Source organism: Megascapheus bottae, chromosome 22 (genome assembly GCF_031878675.1).
Source record: "Megascapheus bottae isolate mThoBot1 chromosome 22, mThoBot2.hap1, whole genome shotgun sequence".
Lineage (NCBI taxonomy): Eukaryota > Metazoa > Chordata > Mammalia > Rodentia > Geomyidae > Megascapheus > Megascapheus bottae.
In genome coordinates, this window is record NC_143530.1 from 16938225 (window position 1) to 16952482 (window position 14258).

The following is a 14258-nucleotide window of genomic DNA, read 5'->3' on the forward strand; positions in this document are numbered from 1 at the left end:
TCTCACAGCAGCACTTAATATACGGAGTTTGCCTGAGTGCCCACAGATTTTATGGACAAATTAGGACACATTAGTTTTTTCCTGGACTTTATTATCTCATAGGAGTTAATGATGGCGATGATTTAAGAAACATACTAAGGACGTTAAGTGGAAATTCTTACTGAGCAAAGGGTCATTCGGTGAATCACCCTTTCAACTGTTAGTTTGGACTTTCCAGGTAAAGATTTGAGGCTCTAACTTTTCGACCAATCAAAGGTTAGAGTCACAGAACCTCATTTGCATAATCTGGGTTAAGGCAATCTTTACAGGATTGAACACTGGAAGATTTAGTAGTTTATTTACAGGTAGTCAGTCATAAAGTGGCCTCAATAACATGCTCAAACGAAATCACAACTCATTCTCCTGAAATGAATAGGAGCTCTTGGTTTTTGTCTGCAAAATGAAACACGAAATTAATGCCTGAGGTATTACCTGCAAAAATGGCTATTTGAGTACTTTTAGGGAACCCACGTTGAACTCTGCCAAGTATCCTTAGACCTAGAGCCAGGTTAGTCAGAGGGAGTAAAAACCCAAGTGTTTAGCGCTTTCGTTATGAAAGGTTAGATGGCCCTGAAAAGGGCCTTTTGTGATGTCAGGCTGAAGGAGGTTAGCCGCCAAAGCCATAGAGGGTGCGGCCCTGGCGCTTGAGCGCGTAGACCACGTCCATAGCTGTAACCGTTTTGCGCTTGGCGTGCTCGGTGTAAGTCACAGCGTCCCGTATCACGTTTTCCAGGAACACTTTCAGCACTCCGCGAGTCTCCTCATAGATGAGCCCAGATATACGCTTAACTCCACCACGGCGAGCCAGGCGGCGGATGGCTGGCTTGGTGATCCCCTGGATGTTGTCGCGGAGCACTTTACGGTGGCGCTTGGCACCACCTTTTCCAAGGCCTTTACCTCCTTTACCTCTACCAGACATGATGACCAGAGCGACAAAACAAAGTCTGTAATGACCGTGGGAGCAAACTCATACTTAAAATCACACGGCGGACCCTATTGAAAACTAGAGATGCTGGCGGGAAAGTGTGAGAGGCGGGGTCAAAGAGTCATACCCTCCCATAGAAGTGCCTCTGGCGTCCTCCTAGTGGTGCAGAGAGGCATTTGTGTGTTCTCATTTCCTGATTAGGATAATTCCTCTTTTTAGAGCATTTAAAACATTTCTTTTAATCCTAATTTTGCTGCTGTTGCAACTAAGCAACCACCTACTTGTATAGAGAATGTTGGAAAACCTAAAAAAAAATTGCCATCCATTTTCAAAGCATACTTGAATCTCAATTGTTTTTGATTCAAAATAAACTGTGTACAGGTACAATACTTGGTGTTCGGATGATGATCTAGGGGGTGAATATAACCTACATTCAGGCATCATTGTACAAGGATTATATCTTTTTCTTTACTAATCTTGATAGGCTGGGCTTTAGAATTAATTATATTTTAAAGAAACAACATGGACTCAAGTGAACATGAAGCAATATATGAGGCATGTTTAGAAATGAAGGGAGTTTTATCAAATATATACTTGATATTGAAGAGAATATGGAAAGCTGTAAAGATAATTCTTTTTTTTTTTTTTTTTTTTTTTTGCAGTCGTGGGACTAGAACTTTGAGCTCTTCAGCTCAAGGGCACCACCCTTCCTCTTGAGCCACAGCCCATTTAAGATTTTCTGGTGATAATTGGGGATGAGTCTTACATTTTTAGTGCCTAGGCTGCCTTTCAACTGAGATCCTCATATTTCAGCCTCCTCGGTTGCTAGGATTACAGGCGAGAGCCACTGTGCCCAGCTTCATTTTTTAATTTTTAAGAGGCAGCATATTAGTAGATGGATACTAGTTGAAAAATCTGAGCTATTTTTTTTGCATAATATGTATTTTCTTGAGACATAAAATACAAAACAGGTTCATTTTTTCTTGTTACATGTATTTTGCTATTTCATGTCTTCTTTTGCTTTCTGTCTAAAAAACATTTAAAACAATTATTGTCCCCAGAATGTTAAGCCTACATATCAATATATTTATGTTGTGTTGTTGTTTGAAAAATAATATGAAGCTGGGTACTGGTGTCTTAGGCCTGCCTGTCTTTGTAGGTACTCAACAGACGGAGGCCTGAAGGTCATGGTTCAAAGCCAGATTAGACAATAAAACATGTGATACTCTTATCTACAAGTAAGCATGAAAAGATAAAAATGAAAACAAAAACAAACAAAAAACAACTCCAACAAAAACAAACACCAAGTGAGAAGTGGGAATTGTAACCCAGATGAAAGACTGCTAGCCTTGAGCACAAAGGCTCAGGGAGAAGCCACACAGGTACTGAGGTAGAACTGGAAAAAATTGAATCTTCTGAAAGTTCAAAAATAATTCATGAAATTAAACCCAAAAGACTTAAATGAATGTATCTGAAAGACTCAAAATCTAACAAAGATGAAAAGTGCCTTTTTTGAGGTCAATTTACTATTGTATTTGTCAAACTAATTTTCTTTGGTGTTTATAAAGAATTAAAAGTTAAATTATCTATTACTTGAAGAAACAGTACAGTGAGGAATAGTATACTGATAATTTTACAAGATTTCTCTTGCCAGCATCATTTAATATATTTTTTTATGGAGGAATGTCAGTATAATAAGAAACCTTAGACCTAAAAGTAAAAAAGAACAAGTATAGCTAAGAAAAAAGACTGAGGCCTCAAAAACTTTTGTGGTAAAATGCATTTTCCTCGTCTCACTATATCCTGTTCATTACAGTTAATTTGTGAGACTGCGTTTATCTGGTAGTAATGCAAATCCAGTTAGTGGAATAAATATTCTTCCAAGTAATTACTTTTTGATTTTAAAGTTTCTGTTTCAATCAAATTCCAAATTTTTAATCTATTTGTTATTTCTCATATTAACTACAGAAATTTTGATGTCAGAGAAATATACCCTTGCCTGACAAATATAACTGTAACCCCTCAGTGTATTGCCTTTTAGAATAACAATAAGAAATTATATTGAATGTGGAGTTCTGTGGCTTTCTTGTTTTGAATAGCCTTTCTTTCTACTTCCATTTTGTTTTGTTTCTGATTACACATAGGGGCCATAAATCCAAAAGCCTGAATACCACAATCAAAATAATCTATTAATATCTTATATCCTGTTTGACACTTTCCAAAATGTTAATTCATGAATTGTTGCATTAAAATCTTCTTATGTCAGTGCTTTTTATATTTTCTGAATCACAAACTTATCTTTTAATAAACAAGATATTACGGTTTAGGTGTAGCTTAAGTAGAATACTGGACTTTAAACCACAGTACTACTACAAAAAAAGGCATATAACTAAACTTATGTATTTGTATAATATGTAAAAGAAATTTTGTTTGAGGATGAATAAGTGCCAACAATAGTTTCTTTAAGGAATTGTCATTGGTAAGCTTGTACCTAACAGGAAAGTGGAAAATATCAGCAGAAAATGAGCTCATTTTCATGCGCTTTTGGGAAATACAAACACTAGTAAAGATAAAATGATGGCTTTGTTTTGTAAGATGATAGTCTAAAAGGAATATGCTTATATTGAACTGTACATGAGAGCCACATATCTGTGTTTAGTTGTTCATTTGTAATATATTGACAATACTTTTGTCCAATTACAATTCACTTATTTCTGCCTTGTCTAAAATATCACCTAAATTTTACAGTTGTGCCTAGGACTATAACTACTTTAATGCAAATTTGTTTCAGTATGTTTCAAACTCTCATACACTATATATTGATGTTTCCTCCTTCCCTTGAATCTTGTTTGCCTGACTGATTTTTTTGTATTCTTTTTGCCAGTCCTAGGGCTTGAACTCAGGGCCTCGAGTATTTTTGCTCAAGGCTAGCACTCTGCTACTTGAGCCCACTTCGGGCTTTTTCTGAGTATGTGGGACTGAGGAATCGAACCCAGAGCTTTATGCATGCTAGGCAAGCACTCTACAGCTATGCCACACTCCTGACCCCCTGACTAAATGATTTAATGACGAATTATATATTAGGATTATATTACATGAGGCTTGCTTTATAATTTTTTATGCTTTCATACATGGTTTCATTGTTAAGTTGTGGCCTGTCAGGGGATATTCAGTTCCAATCATTAAGAATTTGTTACTGTCATTCCTAGACTTCCAGACTTCAGTTACACAGCTCTCTTGTGCTGGTTATAACAATGGGTTGGGTGGTTAACACCGGCTCTCCTTCAAGGTACCCTTAATAGCCAATTCCTTGCACAAATAGCTAGTTTTAGGAGTCTTGGTCTTATGAGACTAATACTGAGAATGACAGAGGTAACTGTCTTGTCACGTGCTTCTTGGTTTCTGCAGTCACCTTACTTAGACGAAAATAATGTGTTTAATCGCTACGAAATGCGGTATAGGAGCAACATTTATGATTTAAATGTTTTTGCCCAGCCTATGACCAACAATTGCTTCACCGGGAATCTTCGAAGCAACGTAGATTTTCCCTTTGGCTTAAGTATTCCAGCACTCGAATGAAAATGTAGGTGGCTCTGAAAAGAGCCTTTGATGTTTAGGCAGAGGTTCCAGCAGGCATGGTAAAGCATTTTACTTGCCCTTTGCTTTGTGATGACTCTCGGTCTTCTTTGGCAACAGCACGGCCTGAATATTGGGCAGAACACCGCCCTGCGCGATGGTGACCCGGCCGAGAAGCTTGTTGAGCTCCTCATCATTGCGAATGGCCAGCTGCAGGTGGCGTGGAATGATGCGAGTCTTCTTGTTGTCGCGCGCGGCGTTCCCGGCGAGTTCCAGAATCTCGGCAGTTAGGTACTCAAGCACCGCTGCCAGGTACACTGGGGCGCCAGCACCCACACGCTCGGAGTAGTTCCCCTTGCGAAGAAGACGATGCACTCGCCCCACAGGGAACTGAAGGCCAGCGCGCGACGAACGTGTCTTAGCCTTAGCCCGAGCCTTTCCTCCTTGCTTACCACGTCCAGACATCGCAGTAAATTGTTTTAATAACCAAGACAGAAGACAGTGAAAAGCAGCAGTGATCTAAACTGGCAGTAAGAAGGTACTTATAGACATAGGTGGACTTGTAAAAAGTGAGGGCAGATTGGTTACTTTCATGTTGTCCAAATGAACCAATGAGCTTCTGATCTCTTGAAATTTGCATATTGACATCAGTAAGGCTTAGTCGAATGAGAAATGTTATTTCTTCAATCCCTATTTGCATACAAGTATTCTAAATGCTGACTGCCTACTTTCCACAGCTCATTTCACTCCCTCTACATCTGTGTTTACCATGCCTGATCCTGCGAAGTCCGCTCCTGCGCCCAAAAAGGGCTCGAAGAAAGCCGTGACCAAGGCGCAGAAGAAGGACGGCAAGAAGCGCAAGCGCAGCCGCAAGGAGAGCTACTCGGTGTACGTGTACAAGGTGCTGAAGCAGGTCCACCCCGACACGGGCATCTCGTCCAAGGCCATGGGCATCATGAACTCGTTCGTGAACGACATCTTCGAGCGCATCGCGGGCGAGGCGTCTCGCCTGGCGCACTACAACAAGCGCTCGACCATCACGTCGCGGGAGATCCAGACTGCCGTGCGCCTGCTGCTGCCCGGAGAGCTGGCCAAGCACGCCGTGTCCGAGGGCACCAAGGCCGTCACCAAGTACACCAGCTCCAAGTGAACTGTTTTTGTTCCCAAACCCAAACGGCTCTTTTCAGAGCCACTTAAGATCACAATTTAAGGTGCTGTAGTGCTTTGCCTTCCCTTTGTAGAATGGTAAAAATTTTTAGAAACTATTAGACCCACAATTTTCGTTTGTCAGCTGTGTTTGTTCCTTCACTTTTATTCTACCACTCCGGCTGTTAATATCAACAGTAAATAGCTGCAAGTCTCCCTAAAAAATTGATCTGCATTTGCTATTTTGTCACTGGATAACTGGAATGTATGCAAATGTAGTGTCTAAAACGGTAACTATTTGCTGTGGTTCCAAGTGAATTCAGTGACACACAGTAACAACTGATTGGGTAAAATGTCGCAGCTGGTTCCTTATATGTAAATAAAGTGTTTGTGTACTTTCCTGTGAGTGGATAATATGGCACAGCTCTCAGCCAATCAATGTTTTTGATTTACAATCCACTGAACATGCATACGTGCTGCACGTTTACGTTGGAGTGCTTTCCTTCGACGTTTCTTGTCAGTATTTCAGAATGTCTGGAGGTGGAAAACAGGGTGGCAAAGCTCGAGCTAAAGGTAAAACACGCTCCTCTAGAGCTGGTCTCCCAATTCCCCGTGGGCCGTGTCCACCGGCTTCTCCGAAAGGGTAATTACTCTGAGCGTGTTGGAGCGGGAGCCCCTGTGTACCTGGCGGCGGTGTTGGAGTACCTAACTGCTGAGATTCTTGAACTTGCTGGCAATGCTGCCCGAGACGACAAGAAGACCCGCATCATCCCACGCCACCTGCAACTGGCCATCCGCAACGACGAGGAGCTGAGTAAACTATTGGGCAAGGTCACCATAGCGCAGGGTGGCGTGTTGCCAAACATACAGGCCGTTTTGCTCCCCAAGAAAACTGAGAGTCATCACAAGGCTAAGGGCAAGTGAGATTTCTAAGATGTCATTTAAGTAAAGGCTCGTTTAAGAGTCACCCACTCATTCATCAAAGGAGTTTGCATGTCCTGGAAAAGTTTAATATTTAATATATATATACACACACACACACACTTTTTCTTTTTTCAAGTTTAGTATATAATACACACACTTTTTCTTTTTCGTTTTTTGTGCCTGTCCTACCTTGAGCTGGGTGCCTGGGCACTGTCCTTGGGCTTTCTCAAGGCTGGAGCTTTACCACTTGGGCCACCGCACCACTTTTGACTTTTTCTACGTTGTTGGTACCCAGGAATCTAACTCAGTTCTTTGTGCATGATAACCACATTCCTCTCCCCTAAAGAGTATATTCTGACCTGAGCATATTTATGGTCAACCCTCAAACTATCCATTATTTAAAGGTATCAAATGGGTTATCAGTTGAACATATCTAAATGTAAAAGGGGGCAAAGATCACAGAAAGTTATCCTTGAAAGTTATCTCAAATGTCACCATTTGTTATTTTTGCACTGTAGTTATTTCACCAGTATCTACAAAAGTACCTTTACAAAATAATGAAGAGAGTTATTTTATTTTATTCTTTTGGTCTGGGTGTTTGAACTCTGGGCCTGAGCAATGTCCCTGAGGTCTTCAGCCAGTATTTCAAGGCTAGTACTCTACCACTTGAACCACAGGTCCACTCAGGCTTTCTGGTAGATAATTGCACATAAGAGTTTCATTGACTTTTGTACCCAGGCTGGCTTTGAACTGTGATCCTGAGATCTCATCCTCCTGTATAGCTAGGGTTACAGGTGTGAGTCACTGGTGCCCAGCTAAGAAAGTGAATTTCTAACACCTACATTTAGATTTTTTATTCAAACCTCAGTCATCCCATGATATGGTAAATATCTCAGTGCACATGCACCCCCCCCCCACATACACCTGAAAAGTGGATGAGTATGACATGAAGAGGTTGAAAACAGCAATTTTAATTGGTGGATCATGTAAATTGCTGAGTGGTTTAAACAGGAGTTTCATGTAAGTTAGTATGTTACCTAAATTCTCTTGCTGTTGAGCGAACCAACTCAACAGTATCTTTGCAGGGTATGGTAAAGTACCATCAAGCTTGTCTAATTAGACCTAAAGTTCCTCTCAATATGATCATGATTTATTAAGCAATTAAAAAATCTAACCTTGGGAAAATCTTGTTATGATTTTTATTATATTTAATAACTACATCCACCCAATTACAGAATAGGGTGATTTGTTTAAATGATATTTGAGATATGACACTGTTAGGTGAGAATACAGAGAAGCCACATTTTTTTTTTTTTTTTTCCAATCCTGGGTTTGAGCTCAGGGCCTGAGTGCTGTCCTTGGATTTTCTCAAGGCTAGAGCTCTACCACTTGAGCCTCAGCATCACTTCTGGCTTTTTTCTATGTAAGTGGTACTGAGGAATCGAATCCGGGTCTTCGTGCGTTTTGAGGGCTCAAATATTGGAGTCTTTTATTAGGGCAGTGACTGCACGGAGGACTCCATACACTTAATAAAGTTAGGAAACAGTCCAGAGAGAAAGAAGCAACCAAAACAATACCAACAAGCCAACTTAGCTCTGATGGACAGATGCATTGGGACACCATGGTTACTGGAGAACAGCCAGATAGGACACAGGACACGGGAGGAAATGGAGATTTGTGGCATGGCATAATGGTGCCTAATCTGGTCCAGGACTAAATAGGCTTAGGTCAGGGGGGCAGGGTCACAGAAACTCCCAGTCCCAGGAACTGGACTGACAGGTCTAGTAACCTATCAGTCAGTGCCTACCCCTACTTCCAGGGATTCAAGCATACCCATTCCTTGAAGGGGTGAGTGTGTGTGGGTTGTGGGCTTCAGCTTCCTACACCAGGAAGATGCCAGACCTTCATTCTCCATATGCAAAGCTTTACTGAGGTTATGCCATCCGCATTTCTTTGAAGCACAGCCCTCATCTGGCATTTAATGAATAGCCTCTCACCTCTAGGCTTTTCAGCACTGGGTGGTGGGAATTCTCCACCCTGCTTGAGGCAACTGTATGGCTGAAAGAAGTTACTTTTAGGCTCAGCTACTGAGGAATGTATAGCTTTGAAATGTATAGCTTTTAACTGTTTTAATCATAATTCCCAGGATAGCAGAAGTGACTCCATTTTGTGTAGCAGCTGTTGTTTAGTTATAAAAAGAAATTGAAAAATAACCAGCAAGATGTTCCCGGTCAGAGTGACCGAGGACTGAGTTGTATAAACAGGATAAAGATAAGGAGTATGTGAAAAACATGTTATGACCAGGAGAAGGACACGTAAGTCCTTCTCTAGCCAAGAAGGAAAATTCCACTACTGCCCAGAATAAACCCCCAGCCTCATTTGAATTAACCAATCCCTACCCTGTAACCATGCTTCTGCTTCTGTAACCCGCTTCAGCTACCCATAAATACTCCCCTCTCCCCAGCCTCGGCGCGCAAGTCTTCTTGGAGACTTTGTAGCCCCGAGCGCTCGTGTAAATAAACCTCTTGCTGTTTGCATCCGACTGCGTGGTGTCGTTGTTTCCTGGGAAGGGTCTCCATCTGTAGACATCCCGCTGAGTCGGGGGTCTTACACTACCTTACTTCAATAAATCACATGTCTGCCAAATACACTGTTTATTACCTAATTTATTAATAGAGTAAATAATAGTATTTACTTATAAGTTGGTTTACTTATAAGTTGGTAAAAATAAAGGCCTTAATGTTTTGATCTCTCCATTATTGTTCCCCTCAACACTGCCGATTTTCCCTTGGTAAAGAATCACTCTGTATTCTTTTCATGTACAGTAAACTCATGGAAGATATGTGATAAATTCTTTTCTTTTTTGGTCTACCTTCTGTTCCCCTTTAGGGAATACAGGTTCCTTGGAGGATCCTTGGACTCTCTAGCCCCTGCTCTTGTCCCCCCCTCCCCTGGACTGTTGTAGCCCCTGGGTCCTGGACCCCTCTCCAATCAAGACAGCCACCACCAGATCTTCTCCTGTCATTTATGGCCCTTTCACCTTTTTAATTCATTATCCTTCAATCGTTTACACCAGGTAAGAGGAGTTGGTCAATTGCCTTTCTTTCTCCTGCTCAAAATTCTTCCTTGGCAGTGTGAGGCCTAAATTAATTTTGAAGTTTGATGAACTTCAGTAAAAAGTTATTTCTAAGCAGCCTCCATTCTGCAGAAGTTAAGTCTGAGAAATGCCCTGTTTCTTCTCAGGAGAACGGTAAGATGCACCATCAGTTGTTTACTCAGACAGCTAGCAAGGACATTCAAAGGGAATCTCTAGGACTGCAGCTGTGTTCCACAGCTAGCAAGGCCATCCTGACCTAAATTCCTCTGGAAAACAGTAACATAAAAAATGATGGAAATGTTCCAATGTAAAAGTTAATCAAAACCTGAGGCTAAGGCTGTGAGAACTAAAACTAAAAAACTTGTTTGTTCTGTACTATAAAAGCTGTGCTAACTGTACTCGGGGCCTCCAAGCATCACTGGTTTCTAAGGCAGGAGGACCAAGCTCAAGCTTGCTAATGAACAGCTCTTTGTTGCTTGCATTGGTCGTGTACTCTGGTGGTTTTTCGGGGGGATTGGGAACTTTGGGTTCAACAGCAGAAAGCCCCAGGACTGAGCACAGCGACTCTCACAGGTCCGTGGCCCAGGATACTGGGGGTTCTGGGTGACAGCCCTATCCACTATCTCCCTTCTTTCTGACTAGTTCACTGTAGAGTAGGGAACCCCGTCTAGTCGATCCTAGGTCGCATTGGACCAGGAGGGTCCCATGGGGCCCCCTCAGGAATCCCTCCATTACCCTATCCCATCTACTTTTCATAGGCTACAGGATGCCCTGCCACAAGACCCTTCCTTTCCCCTGCCTGACCTTGCCAGCCCCTTTCTTCTCTATGTTCCTGAAAACCAGGGACTTTGCTTTTAGAACCCTGGGACACTAGTTAGCCCTACTTTTGCTCCTGTGGCCTCTTTTTCTAAACGTTTGATCCCCACTATTAAAGGCTGGGCTCCCTGTCTTACATTACTGGTGGCTGCCTCACTATTGGTACAAGAATCCAAAAAATAACCTTTGGTTCCTCCCCCGTACCCCCTCACCCTGTTTATTTCACCACCATTTGGCCGACTTTTAAACATAAAAGAGATTGCAGACCTTGCCCCCTCTTGTATATTTTCTGTTCAAGTTTCCCTGAAAGAGGTGTGTCCCTCTCCTCCAGCTACCCTCATTCCCAATCAATATGTCATTTCTTCCCTCCAGGAACATTCCTGCTTGGACACCCTGGGCCTCCTTTTTTCATGTCCCTCTGATCTTCAGGAAGTTCCCCTGCCACAACCCAAACTCCTCTGTTACACAGATGGCAGCTCATTTCTTCAGGAGGGACAATGGAGAGCTGGCTGGTTACCCTTTCACTGCCACTGACCTTATGTGACTTTGGAGATTTGCCCTACAGGTAGCCCCAGCAGCAAGACAAACAAGAGCTGCTGCCACCATCACCTCAGTGGTGCTCTGGAAGGAGCACTGGATCATAGTTTAAAGCTAGCCCATCACTTTAAGAACTCAAGGAGGAGGTAACATAATTCCTTGAGACTTCTGGTGCCCCCATTGGACTCCAACAACAGAGCTCTCTAGGCTAGGTCACTCTAGAAAATTGAAGGGCCCCGGATCTTATTGTCACTGGAAAGGGAGGCACCTATTTGTTTTGGGTGAACCAAGTTGCTATCACGTTAACCAATAGGGTAAGACAGAACAAAATGTTAAGACCCTCAAGAAAATTGGCAATGCCCTTTCCTCTCTGAGGGAGGAGAACATGACTTTGTGGGCTTTGTACAGCTAGGATCCATTGCTTCCTGGCTTGTGCCACTTTTTAGCCCTTTAACTGCCCTGCTGACATTGCTACCCTGCCTTTTCAAATGCTTACAGGTGGTGCTTCTAAATCCGCTAGAGTTTTCACCAATCAAATCAGATAAACCATCAATCAGATGCTCCTACAGGGTGAGTAGAGAGGCGAGGGCCAACTTTCCACCCATGAGTCTGATGGATGTCTGGACCTTCAGGAGACCATCCTATAGGGACATTCCTTCAGGAGGAAGCAGCTTCAGAAGATAGACCACCACCCCTCATCCTGGCCAATAACAAACAAAGGGTAGAATGGTAGCTGTGGTGAAGTCATCCTGCGGTGGCCGACATTCACACTGGACACAGGACAGGATGTGGAGACATTCGCAATGGCAAAATGTGGCCCCAGTGATGGGGCCTAAATAGGCTCAGATCATGGGGCAAGGTCACAGGAAGCTCCCAGTGTCAGGCCCTTGGTTGACAGGTTGAATAACCTGTCAAGTGTCCCATTTCCCCCTCCCCACCAACCCCTTGTCTCCAGGATTTCAGTCTGGAGGAGGCCTTCATCATCTCCCCACCATAAAAACAAGATGCCAGAACTTAAATGGACATAGTCATGTACCAGCATAACTTTTCCATCTAGGGAAGATAGGCCTCAACCTTTTATATAGGGTGTAATTATATGCTATTCAGAGGCTGATGATTTAAGCTATTTAAGGAGCATTTAATTAATGTACAATCAGAGCATTCTTTGTATGCAAAGCTTTTCTAAGGCTTTGACATCTGCATTTCTCTGAAGTTCTGCTCACCTGGAGCTAAGCATCTACATTCAAAGAATGGCCTATCTCACCTCTAGGCTTTTCTAGGCTGGCTAGAGAATTCTCTCCACCCAGCAGGAGGTACCAGAATGCCTGCAATGTTTAAACTTAGACTTAGCCCTGTACTTCCATGTTCCAGTTCAATGAATTCTGAAAGCTGAAATTTATATAATTAGGACAATCTTTTAGGCTCATCAGTTAGAGTCGGAATTCCTCAGGCTTAGCTATGAAGCCAGTGTCATCTTGGAACTTGCTGTGTAACCCAGGGTGTGCTCAACACTTTGATCCTCTTGCCTCAATTTCTTGAGTGCTGAAATTACAGATTAAGATGAGGTGCCATGTCTGGTTTAAAGAGGTGAATCTTGGCTGAAAGTTTGGCCTAGTGGTAGAGTGCTTGCCTAGCATGCATGAAGACCTGGGTTGGATTCCTTGGTACCACACACAAAGGAAAAAAAAAAAGCTGGGAGTGGTGCTGTGGCTCAAGGGTAGTGCTCTAGCCTTGAGGAAAGTCCAAGAACAATGCTCAGGCCCTGAGTTCAAGCCCCAAACTGGCAAAATAAATAAATAGGCAAATCTTGAGCTATTTTTGTGTGTCATAATTATGTAAAGTAGTTGCACATATACAATTCAAATATTCCAAGTGTTTTGAGTGGCTTGTCTCTTATATGTGCACTAGAATTATGTTGTTATAATATTTACAAGGAAATAATATAACATGCCTAATGTCAAGGTTACATTTCTAGTATGTGGTACTTAGCAAAATGAATGGCTCAATATTGGTCTGAGAAACAGAATGTGATAAAAGACACAATGGTAAACATAATTACAGATACAGCCAAACTAAAAAATCTTCTATTCACTGATTTAAAAGATATTCAGAGATTTGTAATGTAATTTTACATAAAAATTTCAATCGTTGGTGTTTTTTTCACTTGACTTTTTAATTCTGTAAACTTTTTAAGGCCCTCAGTGAGCCACTGGGGCACAAACATAAGTTATAGACCTTAGGCTTTTAAAAAGGAGCACATTACAACTGCATTTAAAGCACCTTAGAAGTAAGAGCATATTCTGGGAATTTTGAGGAACTAATGTCTGATTTCTTTGTTGTTACTGCATTAACTACACAAAATAAGTATTCTGAACCCACATTCAATCGTAGAAGTATATAACTTACAACTCCAGCATATGTTATTGTCTCTGGCTCCCCTCTAGCAGTGCTTTAGCAGGAGTTAAAAGATCAGAAGGGAACTGTGGGCGGGGTTGTGGGCGGGACCTGACTAGGGTTTCCACCCCTAACCTTGTAGTTCTCAAACAGGTCCGTCATGGTCCTATAAAAGCCCTGACAGGGCTAGCATGTAGTTTAGGCTTCTTTGCTCTTCAATTGTTCTACCATGTCTGGTCGTGGCAAGGGTGGTAAAGGCTTAGGTAAGGGCGGTGCTAAGCGCCACCGGAAAGTCCTTCGGGATAATATCCAGGGGATTACCAAGCCGGCCATTCGTCGTCTTGCTCGCCGCGGCGGAGTCAAGCGCATTTCTGGTCTCATTTATGAGGAGACTCGAGGTGTTCTCAAGGTGTTTCTTGAAAATGTCATCCGTGATGCTGTCACCTACACTGAGCACGCTAAGCGCAAGACCGTCACCGCTATGGATGTTGTCTATGCGCTTAAGCGCCAGGGCCGCACCCTTTATGGCTTTGGGGGCTAAGTCTTCAGCTTGAGCTTGTTTACACCAAATCAAAGGCCCTTTTCAGGGCCACCCATCTTTTCACTTTCAAAGAGCTGTTCACTGCCTCCGGGTGGATTTATTATTTTAATGTCTCCAACCTCCAGACATCAGTTTAGTGCTACTATGTTCTGGTGGTTTTAGCTTTCCTGTCTGAGCTTCATGGAGGGTATCTTCTGCAGAGCCATGAGTGTAGTAAATCCTTCGTTTACAGCCTGTAAAGCACCACAGGGAATATAGGTACT

At 42.4% G+C, this 14258-nt stretch overlaps 4 protein-coding genes across 4 annotated transcripts; 2 read left to right on the forward strand and 2 right to left on the reverse strand.

The window, feature by feature from the left end:
- Positions 1-646: 646 nt before the first annotated feature.
- On the reverse strand, positions 647-979 carry LOC150048286 (histone H4). The gene has a single exon (XM_090355394.1). It carries the CDS (start codon positions 956-958, stop codon positions 647-649), a length of 312 nt encoding a protein of 103 aa, XP_090211520.1. The 5' UTR covers positions 959-979.
- A 3480-nt stretch (positions 980-4459) lies between these two features.
- On the reverse strand, positions 4460-5011 carry LOC150048287 (histone H2A type 1-B). The gene has a single exon (XM_090356256.1). The coding sequence runs from the start codon at positions 5003-5005 to the stop codon at positions 4613-4615; it is 393 nt and encodes a 130-aa protein (XP_090212382.1). The 5' UTR covers positions 5006-5011; the 3' UTR covers positions 4460-4612.
- Positions 4861-5764, forward strand: LOC150048288 (histone H2B type 1-H). Its single transcript, XM_090356257.1, has 2 exons — positions 4861-5078; positions 5278-5764. Exon 2 carries the CDS (start codon positions 5310-5312, stop codon positions 5688-5690), a length of 381 nt encoding a protein of 126 aa, XP_090212383.1. The 5' UTR covers positions 4861-5078; positions 5278-5309; the 3' UTR covers positions 5691-5764.
- Positions 5765-13683: 7919 nt separating this feature from the next.
- Positions 13684-14035, forward strand: LOC150048289 (histone H4). Its single transcript, XM_090355395.1, has one exon. The coding sequence runs from the start codon at positions 13684-13686 to the stop codon at positions 13993-13995; it is 312 nt and encodes a 103-aa protein (XP_090211521.1). The 3' UTR covers positions 13996-14035.
- The last annotated feature ends 223 nt before the right edge of the window (positions 14036-14258 follow it).